The sequence below is a fragment of the Amblyomma mixtum genome, chromosome 8 (assembly GCF_055824585.1).
Source record: "Amblyomma mixtum isolate Tamu chromosome 8, ASM5582458v1, whole genome shotgun sequence".
NCBI classification, from domain to species: Eukaryota; Metazoa; Arthropoda; class Arachnida; order Ixodida; family Ixodidae; genus Amblyomma; species Amblyomma mixtum.
Genome location: NC_143019.1, coordinates 111751031 through 111772341, shown reverse-complemented (window position 1 = coordinate 111772341; position 21311 = coordinate 111751031). Strand labels below are relative to the sequence as shown.

The 21311-nt window shown below is 49.7% G+C and overlaps 1 protein-coding gene across 1 annotated transcript; it reads left to right on the top strand.

Moving 5' to 3' along the window:
• The first annotated feature begins 121 nt into the window (after positions 1–121).
• LOC149333911 (uncharacterized) lies at positions 122–16637 on the top strand. The gene is made up of 2 exons (XM_089558833.1): positions 122–174; positions 14838–16637. Exon 2 carries the CDS (start codon positions 15054–15056, stop codon positions 16620–16622), a length of 1569 nt encoding a protein of 522 aa, XP_089414959.1. The 5' UTR covers positions 122–174; positions 14838–15053; the 3' UTR covers positions 16623–16637.
• The last annotated feature ends 4674 nt before the right edge of the window (positions 16638–21311 follow it).

The following is a 21311-nucleotide window of genomic DNA, read 5'->3' as shown; positions in this document are numbered from 1 at the left end:
TGCCTGCTAAGGGTCATGTTAGCTCTGCTTTGATGCACATGCGTTCATTCATTTCGGTGAGATAACGTCACTGAAGATTGAGGAGCTCATAGGGGCGTGCTACAGTGAAATCGCGTTTACTGATAGCGGCCACTGAGGTCCTCGGTACGCCTATATTCTCGCAGAAGACGGATGGTAAGAGCAGTATAGTTTCTTTACCTATTAGATATGCGGCCGACAAAACCGTATTACAGGTTGATATTAATGAACCAGTACAGGTTTCTCGTAGAAAATAAGAAACAGGCCGCAAAGCGGGGAAATCATGTAGGTCGGACGAATGGTCGTAACGACTCGCTAAGCTCCAAAAGTAACATTATGAACAGCTGTGGTTGCTCGGCTGCTGACCCAAAAGACGCGGGTTCGATCCCGGCCGCGGCGGCTAGAATTTCTTTGGAGGAGAAATTCTAGAGGCCCGTGTACTGTGCGATGTCAGTGCACGTTAAAGAACCCCAGGTGGTCGAAATTTCCGGAGCCCTTTACTACGGCGTCTCTCATAGCCTTAGTCGCTTTGGGACGTTAAACCCCATAAACCAAACCAAACCAAAAGAAGAAAGTAACCAGCGCCGGTTTCGAAACGGAAAGCTACATTCTAACTTGCTCGGTCAGGTAATGTTTTAATCTCGTACGACTAGCGGATTAGACGGTATTCCGGAAATCCCTGGGCGAGTTGGTTCTTTTCGTCTCATTAGGGTTGCGCCATATTCCTGGAAGGTTCGATTAAATAAAGCTGGCAATCAATTAATCCAGGACGTGGTTTACTGCGCGCGTTATAAGGCGTCCATTTTGACCTTGGCTGGTCTTCGGGATCGCGAGCTCTCACCTGTCACAGTTGTTCTCTGGCGATGGTCACCTGCATTTGCACGCGACTTTACGAGTTGAGCCCCGTCAGCGGCAAAATTGTCTGGGATGTGGAAAAATGTAGAAACTCTCCCGGACAAAGATTTGTGAGTTCTGGAAATAATCCACTTGTTCAACGGACATCCCGTTTTTTGTGACACGGCGTGCCTGATAGTCCTGGCTTATGGTTCGGCACTGAAAAATTAATACATCTGATTTTAAGGGAGCAGCTCGAAACACGTGGATAAAAGCAGAGGAAACACGGCACGAGCGGTGCCCTGTATCAGCAAATAGCCTCTTTAGCCATAGTGTTGAGTAATAAATTAGGCCTTGTCCTTAAACTTCCCGCGTCACTGAACAGATCTAGTGAGCACTTGAGCGCTTCATGCCACGACGTAGCTTTCGCTTTAACTGGCGAGTGCATCTTAGAGCGTCCAGAGGAGAATGAAGTAATTAGTGGGTTCTTGAAGTTTCAGTCCAAACCCTTACTTAACTTGCAATGCTACGCCAGAGCGCCGACCAAGCAATGAAAAAATCCTGGCTTTATGATATTTAAGCAGTAGTATCAATGAAAATAAGCCGTCTTAGTGGGAGAGAAGCAAATATAAAATTTATTTATTTCATAATATTTTCATAATACTGCAGGCCACTGCTTGGCCCAAGGCCTCACTCACGACGCTCCTTTGTGCGCGAAAATCTAATCCGTGATCTCCATCGTCTATCAATCGAGGTAATGATTGAGGCTTGGGCTCCGTTGAAGAACTGGAAACCACAGCTTTCACGTTTTACAGTGCCGCTGCGCGGTATTGTTGGGTCAGCTATATTCACAGGTGGAGCCTGATGTCTCAGGCGATTATAATGCCCCCGTCTGAAGAAAACGTCAGACCGCTCTCGTGAACTGTACCCCATAACACACCACATGCATGGATAGGCAGCAAAACGCGTTTGAGGCCCGTAAGCAACCGCCCCATTTTGAGTTTGTGAAGCATCTGTGTACCTGATGAACGGATGAACAGAATGTGGGAAGCGCCTGCCCGGAAAGCGTGCCAAGCTTCAGCTATAAGTCGCTTGGCATCCCGTTTTGATAGAGAGTACTATCGAACTTCACGGCATCGACAGCACCCAGCGGAGGTGCCTGGAATTACTGTACTTGAAATCCGCACACGCGAAACAACGTCTTTCGCTCCTTTGCAATAGCTTCCTCGGTACATTCAGATGTGGCCGTAGTTTTCGGATAGAAATATACCGGGTGTTTTTTTAGAAGGTCCAAAATTAAAAAAAATAGGTAAATTGCTTTAGATTTACTTTAGCACGGGGGCTATACTGGAGGCTACGGCGGGCGCCAGGCTAAGAGGAAAACTGCTTTAATTAGTTCGCTGATTAACTAAATATGTTAATTAACTTTTCTAATTTTTGTTTTAGGGGATATGTTGTATTCGCAGAATTGGAGATCGTACTCTAAACAGTCCAACCGAGAAAAAACAATTTTAATTAAAGAATTTTCACGCACGTTACGAAGCGCGAAAAAGTCACCCTGGTAGGCATCTTCACACCGTAACGCAGCGCCGGGAGCGCCTCTGACGTAGTTCACTCCACCCTGCGCTTTGCGTCACGCGTCCCGGACGCGTGTTCGCCAAATGCAGCCGGTACAGCCAGCGATGACAGCGCCGCCCACCGGCAGGTAGCAGCCACCATTAAGGCTTGTTATAAATATTCATTCAGAACGACGGCTTGACATCGCATAAGGCTGTGCTATAAGAACTCCTATACAAGGGTTATTGTTAATCAGGAGCTAACGAAACCAATACCACTAGAAGCATCTGTTCGTCAAGGATGTCCACTGTCTCCATTGTTGTTTGCCCTATATCTGGAACCCCTCTGTCTCAGTATTATTAACAGCGCAGCTATCCGCGGTTTCTCTTTGACCCAATGTGAAGTTAAAGTTTTAGCCTACGCTGATGATGTCGCCCTCTTTTGTTCTGACAAAAAGAGTGTACTTGAGGCTCTAAACTTGACTAAACAGTTCTGCGATGTATCAGGCGCGGCTCTTAATTTAGAGAAATCCAAAGGCTTTTGGTTGGGTTATTGGGGAACTAGGCCAAGCCAGTTTTGTGGCATAGGCTGGGACTGTAGCCCTCTTGAGTACCTAGGCGTTCCGCTGCACCAAGTTCACAACAGTACAGCCTACTGGGATTCACAAATTGTAACTCTACGGCGGCAAACACAGGCTTGGATGGGTAGGGAACTCTCAGTGTTTGCGAGGGCACAGGTCTGTAACATATTTTTGTTTGCAAAGCTCGCGTATGTCCTTCAAGTCCTGCATTGTGCGAGGAGGAAGGTGCAAGCAATACACAGAATATTTGCAACATTCGTTTGGCGCTCTCAATGGGAGCCCATGAGGCGTGACAACTTGTTCCTTCCCTTAGAAGGTGGTGGAGTGGGCCTTGTTCACCTGTTCGTGCATCAACTTGTTTCCCGTTTTTTTCTTTTTCAAATCGGCAAACCACCCGTTTCTGGTAGCTGTGCTCATTAGGCGGCTTAGTTTTCATTTGCCTTACTTATTCGCACCGACTGTGCAGGCTCGTGAGGGGACTTTATGGGGATTCTTAAGGAGGTTGCTGACACTTTCAATTTCCTCACTGTGCGCTTCTCTTTAGATTACCTGTATAGCCTCTCGAGAAAACAGATGACCCAGGCTCTCACTGAGTCTTTCTTCCCTACACCATTGTATCGGCAGCCTTATCTGGGGTCTTTGGACATCAGTGTTCTAAAGCGTGTTAGGCGGATGTGCATTCAGGCAGCCGCTAAAACGTTCTTTTTTAAACTACACACAGCGACGCTGCCTGTCAAGACATTTCTTAGTGACAAGGGGATGTTTGTACCCTGGAATGTGAATTGCCGTCTGTGTAACGTGCCTGAGACAATTGATCATTGCTTCATCCTGTGCCGTGATGCCATGTTCTTTTGAGACATACTACAACGAACTCTTAAGAAGGACATTGAAATTACACCATACACTATTAGATTTCTGCCTGTTGACAAAAACTCTCTTGTGCCTTATGATCTGTTTGTGTTGATGGGACTATTCAGTCTTTGGAAAAGCCGTATGATGGACAGACATGCCGAGCCACCAAGATCGTCCAAATCTGTGTTTCGTGAACAGTGTGCTTTGGTGAGGAGTGTATATGCTGCAGGCGAAGAACCTCCAAGCTGGCTGCCGTGTCTGGATGAATGTGTGTGCCTCCCTGAATTTTGATGTTTGGATAGAGATGCAGTGTTGAGGTAGGGCTATGGCGGGCTCCTATTAAGCAGCCCGGTAACTTGTGACTCGAACCAGTCTGACTGAAGTTTTCCTCCTTTCTACGGAAGTTCTTCCATGCAATAAAAAAAAAAAGCAGCTATGGCGCAGTGGATTAGAGGCACGTGTTGCGTATGGAAGGTCGGCCGTTCGACTCCGCTCTCTGTACTGTAATTTTATTGTTTTTTCATTCATTTTTTAATTTATTTTCCTTTTAGGTCGCAAATCGTGATGCTTAGTGGCATATAAAGCCGTTTAAGATTTTCAAAACATTTTCTAATCACTTTTACACACATTATTCACAGCGCTGGAATATCACTTTTGAATTTAAACTAAACATTACATGGTTAGTAACAATAGGTTGGTATAGACTTTTGAGCATTATTTAGGGAATAATTATCCCTTTTAGGTAAGACGTTGTGACAATCTTCAGTCACCGTGATCAATTCACCGTGGTTTCAAGCCTTGTGGCTGTACAGGCTGTAGTTGGCGAATACGCGTCCCGGACTGGCGGCCTGCGCTATCGCTGCTTATCTCGCTTCGCTCCGCGGCCTCACGGAATGCCGCGCTGGAACAAAAACGCATTGACACAAAGTGCAGGGCGGAGCGAGGTACGTCACAGGCGCTCACAGACGCTGTGTTACAGTGTGAAGCTGCCTACCAGGGTGACTTTTTCTCGCTTCGTTACGCGCGCAAGAAATTTTTTCATGAAAATCTTTTTTCTTGGCTGCACTGTTTGGAAGACGATCTCCAATACTGCTAATACAACATATCCCCTAAAATAAAAATTATAAAAGTTAATTAACGTATTCAGTTAATCAGCGAACTAATTAAAGTAGTTTGCCTTTTACCTGGTGTCCGCCGTAGCCCTCAGTATAGCCCCAGGGTTAAAATAAATCTAAAGGAATTTACCGTCCTTTAAAAATTTTGGACCTTCTAAAAAAAAACACCCGGTGTATTAGGAGCGCTGTTACCCGATTATTTGCCCACCAGCGAAATATGAAAGTGGCGAAGTGCCACTTCATAATTTCTTTTTATGTCTGCTATACAGAGAGGTAGCCCAGGAACAGGAAGTTTTCCGCTGTACTAGAACGTTCGGCAGAATCATTAAGGCATAGTTCTAATCAGATACTGAGCCCATATTTCTAAGTAGATCACTTGCGTGAAAGGGCCTATGTAAATATGAGGCGTTATTTGTTAGCAAGCACTTCTGAGGCCACATCATTAATGGGCACTTTCCTAGCGCGAAGAGCACTATGCTTGATTGTTTCTGTAATAACGGTCCTCTTTACAGCGTGCGCGCATGGTGATAAGGTGCTTAGCTCTCCACGGAAAGGGGAGTTGGATGAAATAATTCTATTGCAATTCCATGACAGTCCCGTTTTGCTCAGTGTCCTATCTGTGCCTGGAATGAGTCACTAAGACGGGAGGATGATAAGAATGGAACAGAATGTAAAGAGAAGAGTTGTGGTGTAGAAGCCTTTTATTCATTACAAGCCTTCCGCCTGCTGCTTAAAAAACAGTGCGCGCAAGTCACTTTACCGATGTATACACAGATAAAAATATATATTTGTGGTAAATAAAAATTTTGAACACGAAGAAGAGCGTAAATTTCTTCGTTAATAGTCAAGTGAAACTGACTGGCACACATTGCTGTCTTCTTTCCTGCGCAAGCATTTTAAACTAATCGCTGATAATAATTGAGTCGTGCGTACCTGTAGAGATAAACTTAGAGATTTTCGTTTCTATTTTCGTGTGAGCGAAAAGTTTGGCATGTTGCTATTGGTTCATTTTGATAAAAAGACAGCGCAAAAAAGGGACACTTGTTTGTTGTACAAAAGACATCCCCGTCGATGTCATTAATCTCAGATTCTCGCTATTGAGCGTGCAGAAAGCATACCATTCCGCTTTTGCGCAAGCTGGTTTCAAACCCAAGACGGCGACTTCTTTCTTGTCTTTCGTTTTGGTCCTTTGTATCCTAGAGAAATAAAATACTGCCACCATTGACAAACATGCGTGGGCATAGCCCCGCCGTGGTGGCTCAGTGGTTACGGTGCACGGCTGCTGACCCGAACGACGTGGGTTGGATCCCGGCAGCTGCGGCCGAATTTCAATGGAGACGAAATTCTAGAGCCCCGTGTACTGTGCTGTGCACGTTAAAGAACCTCGGGTGGTCGAAGTTTCCGGAGGCCTTCACTACGGTGTGCCTCATAAGCCTGAGTCGCTTTGGGGCGTTAAACCCCAATAAACCAAGAAACCATGCGTGGGCATATCATGACTTTTAAAAACAAGCGCGATTCTAACTTGGCTGCCCACATAAGGTTTTCTCTATAGCGCCGCCGTACTAGATTACTTCAGATCCGGTCTTCAGGCTGTGAACATCACTAAAGAACCTGGTAGTCTACTGCCCAGAAAAGGAATTACGGCTATCCTTAATGCGTCATCAAGGAGCTCACCCGCAACACGTTTCGAAAAGCGTCGAATATGTCTGCGCGTTCAAAGCCGGGAATTGCTGTGGTTACAACAAGCCTTTCTTGCAGAAGGGTGCTCGTCTTCCTCGCGGAGAGCGATAGTTATTTTTGTGCACATCCTGGTCCATTTGTTTTTCACTTTTTGCATACTCTCGCAGATTCGATCCCAAAAGTGAACAGTTTATTAGCAACAATAATGCCATGAAAGATTGTTACTGAGAGCGGAGAACAGATAACGAGAGCATCTGAATAACGGGAACTGAAACTGATGTGCGTTGTTCTGTTCGTCTTGATTGTAATGCTGAATTAACATTTGTCCTTCAAATCTGCAATGGGGCTGCGCCATCAGGCAGTTATGTTTTGGTTTATCAAACGTTGCTGCTGGAGATCAACGGTGGTCATTAATCCCGAAAGGACGAAAAATCACTTGTACCGCTGTCTTTCATGCCTGGGAATTAATTGGTTTTATGGGGTTTAACGTCCCAAAGCGACTCAGGCTATGAGAGACGCCTGGGAATTAATTGGTTACCGCATACGCAATATTGACCAAGTAATTTTGGCTTGCTTGCTTCCCTTAATTTTTGCTTGCTTTGCATCCCTTCTCGTGATAGTAGTGTATGTAATGTTCTCTTCTAGGGTGAATCATCGGCGGCGGTCCGTTATCTTCTCCGGAAATTGCAGGAAAGTTATGTAAACTATGCAGAAGCCTCGTGTCTGATGTCCCTTGTTGGATCTTTTTTCCTGTTTATTTTTCTGCCATAGCCCAATGCACACTACGGGCGTGCCTGTTTGTTTTTAATGCACTGCACTCTGCCCATTCCTCCTTTGGCCGCCAAAAGGCGGCTGGCAGTATTGTAAAATTATATAAAGTATATAAATAAATAAATACCATACTAGGAGCTCCAAATGCTGTGCAGTAGAGAGAGTGCTTAGTTAGCTAATATCAAACCGCGCACATAACCTGGTTATTCAGTTTGTACAAGTTTCTGCTTCTTTTCTATTTTTACAATCTCGAGAACACCAGCAGAACTGGTATAAAAACCACAGGCCTCTAGAGCGCGAGACAAACGCCCCACACCTACGCCATCTATTCAAAGGCCTAGTTACCACCGCGTTCCGCTACAGTATTGGCGTTTTATCAGGACCAATTTCCGAACAATGTTTAGTGCCGCGTATATTGCTTAAAGCACAGGTCGTCAGTCAGAATGGGCTTTTTATTGTTATTCTCGTTTCAGCTGCGCAAAGTATTTTTCTTAATATCACACTTTTGAAAAGATTTCTGTGCTCCTGAATATTTACTCGACGATACTTTTCTTACATCGCAAGCTACTGTCTTCAATAGTAATTGTTGTCTCTTGCACACTCTACATTTTGTTAATGGAGTTCGTCAAATGAGTACGATATACACACAAAATTTCGAGCTCACATTTTGGCCGGAGCGACGTAGGGCGGCTTGAAGCGGCAATTACTAGCTCGATGTTACGCGTGTATATTTGCAAGGAAACCAAGTAATATTTTATACTGCGGAAATTTGTAGGTCATCCGGCGCACGTAGTGTCTTGCTGATATCCTAAACAATTATTATTGTACGTCGGAACCGGATGCGAGTTCCCGCTCCATATAGAGTTATACGTTCGCCCTCAGCCCCTCGACCGTGATCTCGATGACTTCAATAAGTAATAGCGCACGCGTGGGCGATGCCCAGGCTGGTCTGGCGGCAGTTCATGCTTCTCACTTGGCTCACTAAGCACGCCCTACCACGGCCACACATACTGTACATAGGATTAAATTTGGCCGGTCGTGCGGTTTACCCTCGGCCCTCTGTCTCCAGTGTCTTAGGAGCAACTGACCAAGGGGGCGGTGAGACCTGTGACGCAGCGGAAGGTGTTAAGAATCTTTGTTCCGCATAGGCCGCCATTGAAAAATGAACCTTGCAACTTTAACTCTACAACCTTATCCACTGAGGCTAGCCTAGCAGTGCCGTTGGAGGAATTAACGGGTACTGAATGAGATTTCATATAGCAGTGAGGTTAGGAGATCAGATGAGCGTATAGAGTGGACAGAAGAAAACTAGGTGTGGGGTTCCTATTCAATCAGGATAAAGCTGGCAGCATAGAGGAGTTCTATACTATTAACGAGAGGGTGGCAGCTATCGTAATTAAGATTAATAAGATGTTAAAGCTCAAGGTGGTGCAGGCCTACGCGCCTACATCCAGCCATGATGACCACAGTGTTGAAAGCATCTATGAAGACATGGAATCAGCAATGAACAAAGTAAAGTCACAGTAACATGTGCTGGTGGCCGACTTCGATAAGAAGCTAGGCAAGAAGCAAGCTGGAGACCAGGCGGTAGGTGACTATGGCATAGGTTCTAGGAATAGCAGTGGGGAGTTAGAGTTCGCACAGAGAAGTTATTTACGGATCAACCTAACCTTCTTCCGGATATGAGAAAACAGGAACTCGGCGTGGAAGACCGCCCGCGGTTAGTGTAAAAATGAATTAAACTTTGACATCATAATATGCGCTCACCCCGGTATCTAGCAGTATGTGGAGGTTGTGGGAAAGGTGCGTTGTAGCGACCACAGAATGGTAAGGTCTCGAATTAGGTTAGACGTGAAGAGTGACCGGCCGAAACTAGTGAAAATGAAGCGCATTAATGAGTTAGTGGTAAGAGGTGCAGTAGAGGATTTCAGGATATCGCCGCAGAACAGATATCCGGCTTCAACTCAGGTAGACTGTCCTAATGTTCGGACGACGAACAATATCACAGCTATCGTTACGCAGGGCGCAGGGTAAGTAGGCGGTAGGATGATTTGACAGGATCTCGGCACGCTATCTCAGGAGTCCAAAAATCTGATTAAGAGACGCGAAAGCATTAAAGCGTCTATCAACTGATACGGCAACATCATCTTATTTCAGACGGAAGGCGATATCCAGGGCTTGAAAAGTTACACACCGATTAGCTTACTGGCAGTTGCCTACAAAATATTTAGTAAGGTAATGATTAATAGAATCATTACAACCTTGGATTGCAGTCAACCAAATGATCAGGCAGGCTTTTGTAAAGGGTCCTCGAGAATAGGCCATAATCACACTACCAATCAAGTGATAGAGAAATGCGCAGAATAGAACCAAGCCCTCTATATAGACTTATTAATTACGAGAAAGCATTTCACTCTAGAAACCTCAGCAGTTATCCTGGCATTGCGGTATCAAGGCATACAAGAGTCAAATAAAAATAGTGGAAGATGTCTACAACGATTGTAGAGCTACCAAATTCCTCCATAAAGCCAGGAATACAATTCCAATAAAGAAGTGTGTCAGGCAAGGATACACGATCTCGTCAATACTGTTCATCGCTTGTTTACAGGAGGTGTTCCCGAAGCTTGGATTGGGACCAGTTGATGATAAGAGTTAATAGGAAATAATTAATCTACGATTCGCTGATGGCAATGCCTTGGTAATTCACTCAGGTGCAAAGCGTCATCAATGAGTTAGACAGACTGAGCAGTGCAATGGGACTCAAAATTGACATGCAGAAACCCAAAGTAATGTTCAACAGTCTCGCAAGGAAACAGCAGTTGACAGCGGGTAGCGAGATGCTGGAAGTTTTGAGCCAATATACCTACACAGGGCAGTTCGTGACCGCTGATCCGGATCATGAGAGGGAAATAGCTAAAAGAATAAAAATGGGATGAGGCGCATATGCTACGTTCTCTAAGAGCATGATACCAGTTTACCAATATCTCTCAGGAGAAAATTATACAACAGCTGCACCTTACCGGTACTTACTTATGCGGCATATAACGTGGAGTCTAACGAAAAGAGTTCCTCTTAAGGACAACGCTGCGAGCTATGGAAAGAAAAATGACAGGCGTGATGTTTAGAGACCGGAAGCGGAGAGAGTGGGTGAAAGAACAAACGTGGGTTAATGACATACTAGACGAAATCAAGAGGAAGAAATGGGCTAGGGCAGGGCATCTAATGCGAGGGCTAGATATTAAGGGTAACGTGTGGATTTCAAGAGAAGGCAAGCGGACCAGCGGTGGGCGGAAATTTAGATGGGCGGATAAGATTAAGAAGTTTGCGGCGATACGGTGGCCCCAGATGGCAAAGGACAGGGTTAATTGGGGCGACATGGGAGAGTCCTTTTCTCTTCAGTGGGCTTAGCCAGTCAGATGATGATCATGGTGATTTGGACAGCTGCTCGCAACACTCCCACTGTTTTCATCTATACGAGACGAGGCGACACACTGCCGATTGTTTGCACACAGCTGGCACTAATGGACCGCTTATTTGCGGATGGGAAACAACTTACACATCTGTCTCACTTTGAACAGTGTTGTCGCTTTGCGCAACGTCGCTTGCAAAGTCTTAGAATGTAGTAAATGCGTTATATTTTGCTAATGGTATAATCAAACTACGCTAGGGAAATTTGGCACAAACAATGAAACGAATCATTAGTGCCAAAAACATGAACTTTATCAATAAAGTTTTTACGCTTTTTCGTACATTGATATTTGTTTTTTACATAGTTTTACCTGTTTTTGTGATGGGTTGCGAACAAGGCTGAAATTAGAAGTGTGGAAAGGCGCAATTATGTTACTTACCTGGAAGCTGACTTAGGTACCTAAAAAAGCAACAAAATTTCTGGAATTTCTCTTTCTTTTCACAAAATTAATCGGTTAAAGTGAAAACGAAGAACAAAATGTTAAAACTTGTTATTATAGGATTATAATTACATTTCCAGGTCCGCAACATTTATGTTTTCTTTCCCCGCTGGCAATATCAGGGCTGTGCTGAGCGCTGAATTCCGTTGCGGCCTTCTCATGCTGGCCTTTTGTCCAGTGTCATGGTCCACAGTCATTTGCCACGGTTCCTGTACGGTCTTATCACAACACTGGTGCGTGGTGTGGAGCCGGGTTATCATCATCGGCCGGAACAGTGCACTGAAGTAATTTGATTTATTTCTGCCGCTCGTCACAACGGCAGGCTAGGTCAAACCCCAGTTATCATCATGATCGATCGCTAAGAAGGACCTGATGGGACTGAAATGGATCATTAAGAAAGCATCTTTCTTCTCTCTGCACTGCGCTGTAGGCACTGAATTGCATTCGACGCCTTCGACCTGTTGCCTAGAAACAGAACCCAATAAGCAAGAACTTTAAACGAGCAAGCGATCACTGTGGAATAACGGAGCGTGGAAAAACACAGCTGCTTGCACTTTCCCCTGCCGAAAGGACTCCAGGTCAGCAAAAATGTTGAAAGCATGCTTGGACGCATACATTGCCACACTTTTAACGCGACATTGTTAAGGGTCCTTTTCAGCGGAGAAAGTGGGGTGGTATTTGACTTCTCGAGAGAATCTCCAAAAGCCTCAAGGGTCGGGACGTCTCACGGGAGCTCCGGCATTGTAATGTGAACAAAGCATTAAACGAATTATGATTATGATTAAAAAGATTTATAGAGTATAAAGATAGATAGGAATCCATCCACTGATCATGAGTTCGCGCTACCCTCTACACGCTACCGTTTGACATCGAGGCACGTTTGTTCGATTTGGGTAAAGGGAGACTGTGTGTGTTCTCCTACAATGTCCGTGTCGGCAAACTGATATGCAAGCAGGACGCTGGCCGGTAGCCGGACACATCAACGGTATCACGTAATACCCTTAAGGCGGAACGAAGTATCTTGAAATCTTGTCCGCGTCTGACATGCACTGGAAAGAACAAATTTATAATGTCTGCTCCAAATTGGCCTATGGTTGTCATGTTTTACTAAAGGCCAGACACTGCTTTGATGTTCCAGTTTAACGCATTCTGTATTTCGCCTTTGTATATAGCCAATTATCCTACTGCGTGGAAACATAGGGCAATACATATAAAACATATCTAGATCCCATTTCTCGTCTTCAAAAATGCGCTATTCATATAATAACTTCTTCAAACAGTACCTACTCCAGTAGGCCACTTTTTCAGCAGCTTCGCATACTTCCATACTTCCAGTGTCAGTGGCATATAAACTAAAGACAGCTGGAATTGTAAATACTATAATAAGATCCAGTAACACCCGCCACTTGGTCTATTTAGGTCACCAATGAAACAAAGAAGAACTGCAAAAAACAATCTGTTTAACTACCACCTTGTCATAACCCGCACAACCAGCGACACATGGAATATAATGGAGCCCGTGTGGGGAATGAAGTGCCAAAGGAAGTAAAAGAAAAAAATTGTTTACGATTACGTTACTTCCTAATGCGAAATTTGGGAGCAGCTAATGAGAGAGAGAGAGAGAGAGAGAGAGAAACTTTATTGAGAGAAAAAAAAAGTTTGTTGTCATGAGCTGTTTCAGCTTTTCGATAGGCTGAGGCAAAGTATTCGAGCAAGACATGTATGTGCAGTCAGAGACATCTTATGATTTTCACACATATTCTTTCTTCAAGAAACACTCCACTAACAGTTCTTGATTGTCATGAAGGAAGGTTTGTGGTCGGAGAAAGAGATGGATATCTGCTCGACTTGCTGCACCAATGCCTGGTTCCTAAAGATGAGGTGTATGCAATTATTTGGCGAGGTTATCACAGGCGTGGGAGGCGTTACGAGCGATAGGAACGGGTTCTTCCGCAGTGGTAATTGGTAAGTCGTAAGAAATTCCTGTTTGTTTTTAAATGTACATTAAATTCTCCAAGAACCCTGCCACCCTGGCAGATGGCAGTTAATGGTTGATTTCGAGAGTTCGCTCACAATTGTCAGCGCTAACGCATGCAGCCCACGTCTCTCTCTCATCAACCCACGTACCTGTAGCGCGATTCAAGCGTCCAATGACCCAGGGAGATAGTTATGCGACTTCTTTTCCTTCAAATTATTGGAGTGTAAAGCGATTTCGACGCCAACGCTAATGAACGCCGACGGCCTATGGCTTCAGCGCCGCGTTTCTGGCACAACGTTGCCAATGCCTACAGTCCACATCTCTTTCTCATCGCCCCACGCACCTATAAGCGTGATTCAGGCGTCCGCTCACCCAGGGAGCCGGTTATACTCCTTAAAATGATCGGAGTGTAAAACGCTGTCAACGCCAGTGAGCACAATGAACGCCGACGGCCTACGGCTTAATCGCCATGTTTCTTGCACAACGTTGCTAATGCCTACAGTCCACATCTGTCTCTCATCACCCCACGTACCTATAAGCATGATTTAGGCTTCCGCTGACCCAGGGAGCCAGTTATGCGCAATTCCTTTGCTTAAAATGAATAGAGTGTAAAACGTCAACGCCAATACCAGTGAACACAATGAACGCCGATGGCCAATGACTTGAGTGCTGTGTTTCTGGCACAACGTTGTCAATGCCTGCAGACCACATCTCTCTGTCATCATCCCAAGTACCTATAAGCGCGATTCAGGAGTCCACTGACCGAGGGGACAAGTTATGAGCACTTGCTTTCCTTAAAATGGCACATTGCCAAGGCATGCAGCGCGCATCGGTCACTACCACCACGTAGCTTAATGCACGATTGAGGTGTCCATTGTTTCAAGAGGGCAGTTATGCGCCTTTCCTCTGCTTTCCAAGCGCCCACTCCTTTGACATTGGTGAAAACAGCGCGAAAGAAGAAGCCCGAAGGCTTTCCTTTGGTTTCGCACTCCTTTGGTTTCGCAGCTTAGCGAGACTAAGGTGTCCACTGCTGGTTACAACGGACAACGGCGACGGCAACGCCGCGAAACCAGAAACGGGCGCCGAAGAGCTGCGTTTTGAAAAACGCAGTTATGTTTAAAATGTGAACGCGCTTTCTTATTTCACTTCTACCTTCCTCCCTTCCCTCACGGTGCGGCTCAGGTGTCCGCCGAGATATGTGAGACAGATACTTCGCCATTTCCTTTCCTGAAACACCAATTTACCAATGTTACGATTTACTGGTTCGATTGTTATTTCAGATCTGAGACGCCTCTTTATAACCTTGCTGTGAGAGATCTCAATGCTGAGAAACGATATCGGTATTTTTAGGAGTATCCTAATATTATAAAACTCCGGATGTCCACCCTGTATAAAACATCTCTTCGCCATAAAAAATAAAAGTTACTGCGCATGCGGCTGAGGATCATTGCTGTAGGTCTTAAAAAAATAGCGGAATAAAAATTTCGCTTAATTAGTTGGTTGTTGTGCGTCAAAAGGACTGAACTTTCTCACGGTCGTTGCAGACACGGGAGTAAAATCTGCAGTTTGCGTTTCGGAGAAGCTTCTGCTAAGGGCGCACATTCGGCAACTGCAGTTAGCGTGCTCGTATCGCACTCCGGAGACCACCCCCGGAGCGGAGCGGACCCCTGGACCCCGCCACCCCGCCCCCAGGAGGAGGCGCCGCCACCCCCCTGGAGGATCGCCGCCCCGGCGCCCGGCTGCCGGCCGGCTGCCCGGGAATGCCTGCTGCCGCCCCCCTGCTGTCCCAGGAACCCGGTGGAGGTGCTGCCCGCGGCCCCCCACCCCCCACCACCCACCAGCCTGCTGAACGCGGTCCCCGGCCCGGCACCAGCATGGCTCCATCCGGTCCTCTCGGAGGACCGACCTTTCGCGCTCCTCCCCCAAAGGAGCACTGCTTCACTTTTGAAGCAAAGTTAGACGCCTCGGCCGACGACATCGTCGACGGCATCGAGGCCGTTATCGGCCCCAAGATGCTGGAAACCCTCCAGCACCAAGGGGGTTTTAAGTTTTGTGTCGCCGTAGTCTCGGCTGCGGCGGCTCAAAAGTTACTCGCAGAGGGGGCCTTCTCCGTCAACGGCACCCTAGTTCCGGTCGCCTGTGTGGGACCGGCGGTCGTCAACATCACGGTGTTCCGGCTGCCGCTCTTCGTGGGCGACGCCTCGCTCGCCGCAGCACTCAGCCCGTACGGGAAAGTGCTCGAGGTGGGACACCCCGTTCTCAAGGGCCGGCGGCACGTCGGCAACGGGCAGCGCCTCGTCCGCATGGAGATGCGGAAACCAGTCCCCAACTTTATCAACGTGTTGGGGCACCGCATCCTGTGCGATTACCGGGGCGTGCGCAAGGTGTGTTCGCGCTGCGGGCAGGAGGGCCACGTCGGCGCTACGTGCCGCACGCCGCGGTGCTCGCGCTGCGACGCATTCGGCCACGAAACGGCCGGGTGCCAGGCGGCGTGCAGGCGATGCGGCGGCCCCCACGCGGCAGCGGACTGCCTGCGGCCGCGCTCTTACGCGGACGCCGCCGCCGCCCGGAAGTCGGCGCCCCCCCGCCCGGAGCCGCCCAAGGGAGGCGCAACCGCGACCCCGCAGCCCCCCGCCGAACCCCGTCCTGCCGACGACACCGCGCAGGTCGACCGGGTCGAGAGCCCCCCTGTCGAGACCACCGAGGAGGTCCAGGCCGAGCACCACCCGGCCGAGACCCGCGAGGGGGAGGAGCCTGCTGAGCCTGGTGACGGCAGCCCGACCACCCCGGCTGCCGATGCGCCAGCGGAGAGCTCACTAGGGCTCTTCGCGTTCGGCTCGCCCTCGTCCCCTTCCGCCTCCGACACGATGGGGGCGTTCTCCCCCGCATCGCTTCCACCCTTCGGTTCGGCTGACGAGGCGAGCCGGGACTCTGAGTCCTCCACCTCCTTCACGGAGGAGGGTGGGCTCTCCGACGGCGGCACCATCCTGCGCCTCACGGGCGACCTGACCCCCGAGCAGCGCGCGGCCCTTACCCCTTCCAGCGACCAGGGCCCGCCCCGCCGTGCGCCACGCCGACCGCTGTCCAGGGAGGAGGACGGGCGACCTGACACCCGCCCGACCGATGCAGCGACACCCGGAACTCCACCTCCGACAGTGTCGGTGAGCCAGCCGCTCGACCTGCGTGCGAACCCCATCGAAGAGATGGACACCGGCAAGCTCGCGGGGAAGCACGCGCGTCAGGAGAATTCAGACGATAGCTTAGACGGCGCTGCCCCGCCCCACGCAAAAAAGTGTGCTCCTAGCTCCGCCCATGGCGGGGCACTTTAAATGTTTCCCGTGTACGTCGGCGCCCTGTCTTGTCATCATGGCGCTAGTGCATCTCCTCTCCCTGAATGTTCAGGGATTTCGATCACCGGACAAGCAGAGAGAGATTATGCACTTCGCCCGCTCACAGGGCGTCGACATCCTGTTCTTACAGGAAACCAACTTCCGCTCCCCACGCGACGTTACTGCTTTTAAGTCTGCTTTTTGTGTTGAAGCTTTTTTCTCATTAACCTGTTCTGTTTCGTGCGGTGTTGGCGTTGTATTTGTCAACAGTTCCCTCCGCTCTGGCGCGCATTGCACCTACGGCGTCGACGGCCGCACCCTCGCGGTCGACTTCTTCCTGGGTGGAATGCGCGTCAGAGCGTTGGTGGTTTACGCGCCAGCCCGCCGCTCCGATTCTTCTAGTTTCTTTGATTTATTAGACTCCTTTTTGTTAGATTGTTATCCCTGTTTTTTGGTTGGCGATTTTAATTGCGTTCTTGACCCTGTTCGTGATGTTCGCAGCCCCGGCCAAGGCAGGCCTTACGCCGGGGCTCGCTCACTCCGCGATCTTTGTGTGCAATTTAGTTTAACCGACGCGTGGGTGAAGCTACACGGTGATGTTTTTGGTGGTACATGGGAGCGGGGCAGGTCAGCCAGCCGTTTAGACAAGTTTCTCTTCCCGCGAGAACTTGAGCGTTTTATTGTATCATGTGATGTGCTCGCGTTTCCCCCGGGCACCCCACGCATTAGCGACCATCGACCACTGTCAGCAGTACTGGCCATCGGCGGGTGCGCCCCACGTGTAGACGCGTGGCGTATGGATCCATGTCTGCTGACAGACTGGTCGAGCGTGGTAGCGATTGAGCAAGCGCTGGGCGGCCCGGGCGGAGGCGACGAGAGTCCCCTCTCCTGGGACGAGCGGAAAGAAGCGTGGCGTTTGGTTTTAGTTCGCGAAGGGAGAGAGCGAAGGAAGCGCATCACGGGCGAGATAAACACCACCCTCGCCCGTATACGCGCCGTCCAGCGAGGCGCGCCGCTCACCTTCGCGATGCGCGACTATCTAAACCTCCTGAAAGCGCGCTACCACACGCTTCTCCGCCAATCATCACGAGCCGCGACCCAGGCTTTAGCTCAGGGCAGGCCCGTGTCGGACCCTACCGTACTCCGTCAAGTACGGGCAGGTAGCCTCGAGGACACGCGTCAGGTCCGCGTCACCGAGGTTGTTTTGCCGGACGGGACCAGGAGCAGCAGCGCGACAGTGATCCGTGACGCCTTTACGCGTCACTTTTCGCTGCTGTTTGCTTCTGGGACCGAACGGCGGGGCAACGGCGCTTTTACGGACGCTCTCCTTAGCTTTTGCGCAACGTTGCCGCAGGTGCCGGACGACTTAGGCGCGCAGCTTAGCGCCCCAGTTAGCCCCGACGAGCTGTTCGCGACCGTTAAGGGCATGAACGCCGCCTCAGCTCCAGGCCCTGACGGCATCCCCACTAGCTTTTATGCTAGGTTTTTCACCGTCCTGGAGCCCCACCTTCTCCGGATGGTGAACGCCTTTGTCAGGGACGGCGAGAGGCCGGAGTCTTTCAGAGATAGCCGTGTCGTGCTCATCCTGAAGCCCGGCGGGTGCCCATCTGACCCGCAAGCGTGGCGCCCGATCACTCTGCTTAACGCAGACTACAAGATCGTGGCGTCGCTGCTGGCTAAAAGGTTGAGTAAGGTTTTATCGGTGCTTGTAAGCCCTGCGCAGACCTGCAGTGTGCCCGGACGCTCGGTTTTCTCGTCTCTCGCACTAACGCGTGACTTGTTCACGTTTACCTCGAGAACGGGAATTCCGGGTTGTTTCGTTTCGCTCGATCAGTCTAAAGCCTTCGATCGGGTCGAGCACCGATACCTTTTTGGCGTTCTCGGGGCTTTCGGCTTCCCGCCCGAGTTCGTAGAGCGGTTGGAGCGGCTGTACTCCGATCTCACAGCCCGCTTGCTCTTTAACGGCGCGTTGAGCGACCCGTTCGGCATCCAGCGCGGCATTAGACAGGGCTGTCCCCTATCGCCGTTGCTGTTTGTGTTGTGTATTGACCCCCTCCTGCGCCGCGTAGCAGAGTCCCCCTCAATACGCGGTTTCCCTTTGCCTGGCCAGGGCCAGGTGAAGGTGTCAGCCTACGCCGACGACGTGTCCCTGTTTTTGCGGGACGAGGACAGCTTCGTAGCGTTTTGTCGGCTATTTTCTTCTTACAGCGAGCTGTCCGGCGCCCTGCTCAACAGGGGCAAGAGCAAGGCTCTCCGCTTCGGAGCCTTCGCGTCCGACCTGCTAGGCGAGGTGGAGTGGGTCCCAGCATGCAAGGTGCTAGGCGTAGTCTTCCTCTCCTCCGGGGAGGTAGCTCGCGAAACGTGGAGCGAGCTACGAGCGACCGCGGAGCGCCGTCTCGCAGTGGCGGCTAACTTCCAGCTTTCGCTGTCGGAGCGCGCGTTCGTCATCCGCTCCTCCGTGTGCGCGTCGCTGTACTACGTAGCTCGCGTCGCTTGCCCGCCACGCACCTTCACGCGCCGCTTAGCCACCCTTTGCGGCAGTTTTTTCTGGGCGGGAAAGACGGAGACCGTCGCTCGCGCGCTCCTCCGTCTTCCGACGCGCATGGGCGGGTTTAGCCTGCCCAACCTGCGCACCATGTGCAGCATCCTCGCTGTTAGAGGCGTCCGCGACCTAGTCAACTCCACCGACTACCCGGGCAGAGGGCTCCTCGCATACCTGCTCGGGACTTCGCGGCGCCACTTTTTTAGCAACTGCACAGGTCCTTCAGCCGAACAGCAGCCGGGGTTCTACCGGTATGTCTGCCGGACGGCCGAGTCCCTCACCGCCACCTTGCCCGAGGTCGACGTCTCTGAGACGCAGGCCTCCCGCGTTTGCGAGCTCCTTGCCATCCAGGAGGCTACACCAGACCAGCTTCAGCGGAGCAGGCAGGTGCGGTGGCGGGACTTGACGTCGCATTCGTTACCACCCGACGTCCGCGACTTCGGCTGGCTGCGAGGCTGGAGTGTCCTACCGACGGGGGTCCGCATCGCCGCGTGGGGCATCGCTCCTTCTTCGCGGTGTCCCCAGTGCGGTGCGACCGAGACCCTCGAGCACGCCATGTTCGAGTGCGTCGTGGCGCGCACTTTTTGGAGACTCATGTCTCGCATGTTTTTTGTTTCTTTAGACGCGCGCACTAGGCCGCGCGACTTTTTTGTGCGCCTCCTTCTTTGTGTGGGCGCCTTTGTTTTGTGGCGCCAGCGTGGCGTCGCTTCGTTGCAGGGTCGGCCTCAGCGCGCGATGTTCCCCCTGCTCCAGCGCGTACGAGCGCGCCTGTTCCAACAGGCGTGCTTGGACAGAATCCAACTACCAGAAGAGGAGTTTTTGCGGCGGTGGAGCACCCGCTTCATCGCCGCCGACAGGGGTCGCGTGACGGTGCGGCTCCTGCCCTATTAAGTGTGTGACGTGCGCGTTGGTGGTATGTACCGTAGTGCGTGCTTCCCCCGCGCGTTCTGGACATTTGAGGACAATCCGGACTCTCGTGGAGTTTGTTGGTGTTTGTGTTGGTTGTCGCCTTTTGTATCTTTTTTTTCGCGACTCGTGTTATTGAGCGACGAATGTCGCTGTATTGTTCATTTGCCTGTTTGAGGGACTGTGGTCCCTTTTATGTACTTGTGGGTCCAATAAATTTCTCTTTATCTGCTAAGGGTCATGTTAGCTCCGCTTTGATGCACATGTGTCCATTGATTTTGATCAGATAACGTCAGTGATGATTCAGGAACTGAGACGGGAGTGCCGATGTGAAATCGCGTTTACTGATAGCGGCCACTGAGATCCTCGGTACGCCTATATTCTCGCAGTAGACAGATGATAAGAGCAGTATAGTTTGTTTAGCTAGTAAAATATGCCACCGACAAAACAGGTTGACGTTCATGAACCAGTACAGGTTTCTCGTATACAATAAGAAACAGGCCGCAAAACGATTAAATCATGTAGGTAATAATAATGGTCATAACGAGTCAGTAAGCTACAAAAGTACCATTATGCACACCTGTGTTTCAAACGAAAAAAGTAACCAGTGCGGGATTCGAAACAACCAGATGCATTCTAACTTGCCCGGTCAGGTAATGTTTTACTCTCTGATGACTAGCGGATCAGATGGCATTCCGTGAATCCCTGGACGAGGTGGTTCTTTTCGTCCCATCAGTGTTGCACCATATTCCTGGAAGGATCTATTAAATAAAGCTGGTGATCGATGGATCGCGGACGTGGTTTCTTGCGCGCGTGATAGGACGTCCATTGTGACCTAGGCTCGTCTTTGGGATCGCGAGCGCGTCACCTGTCACAGTTGTTCTCTGGCGATGTTCACCTGAATCGGCGTACGACTTACGAGCTGAGCCTCGTCAGCGGCAAACACGTCTCGGATGAGGGAAAATGTAGAAACTCTCCCGCACAAAGATTTGTGAGTTCCGGAAATAATCCAGTTGTTCAAGGGATATCCGGTGTTTTAATGACACGGCGTGCCTGATAGTCCTGGCTTATGGTTGGGCTCGGAAAAATTAATAAATCAGATTTTAATGGCACCAGCTCTAACAACGCGGGTAAAAGCAGAGAAAACACGGCACGATCGATGTCCTGTGTCACCAAACGGCCCGTTTATCATTAGACTTGAGTAATAAATTAGTCCTTGTCCTTAAACGTCCATGTCACTG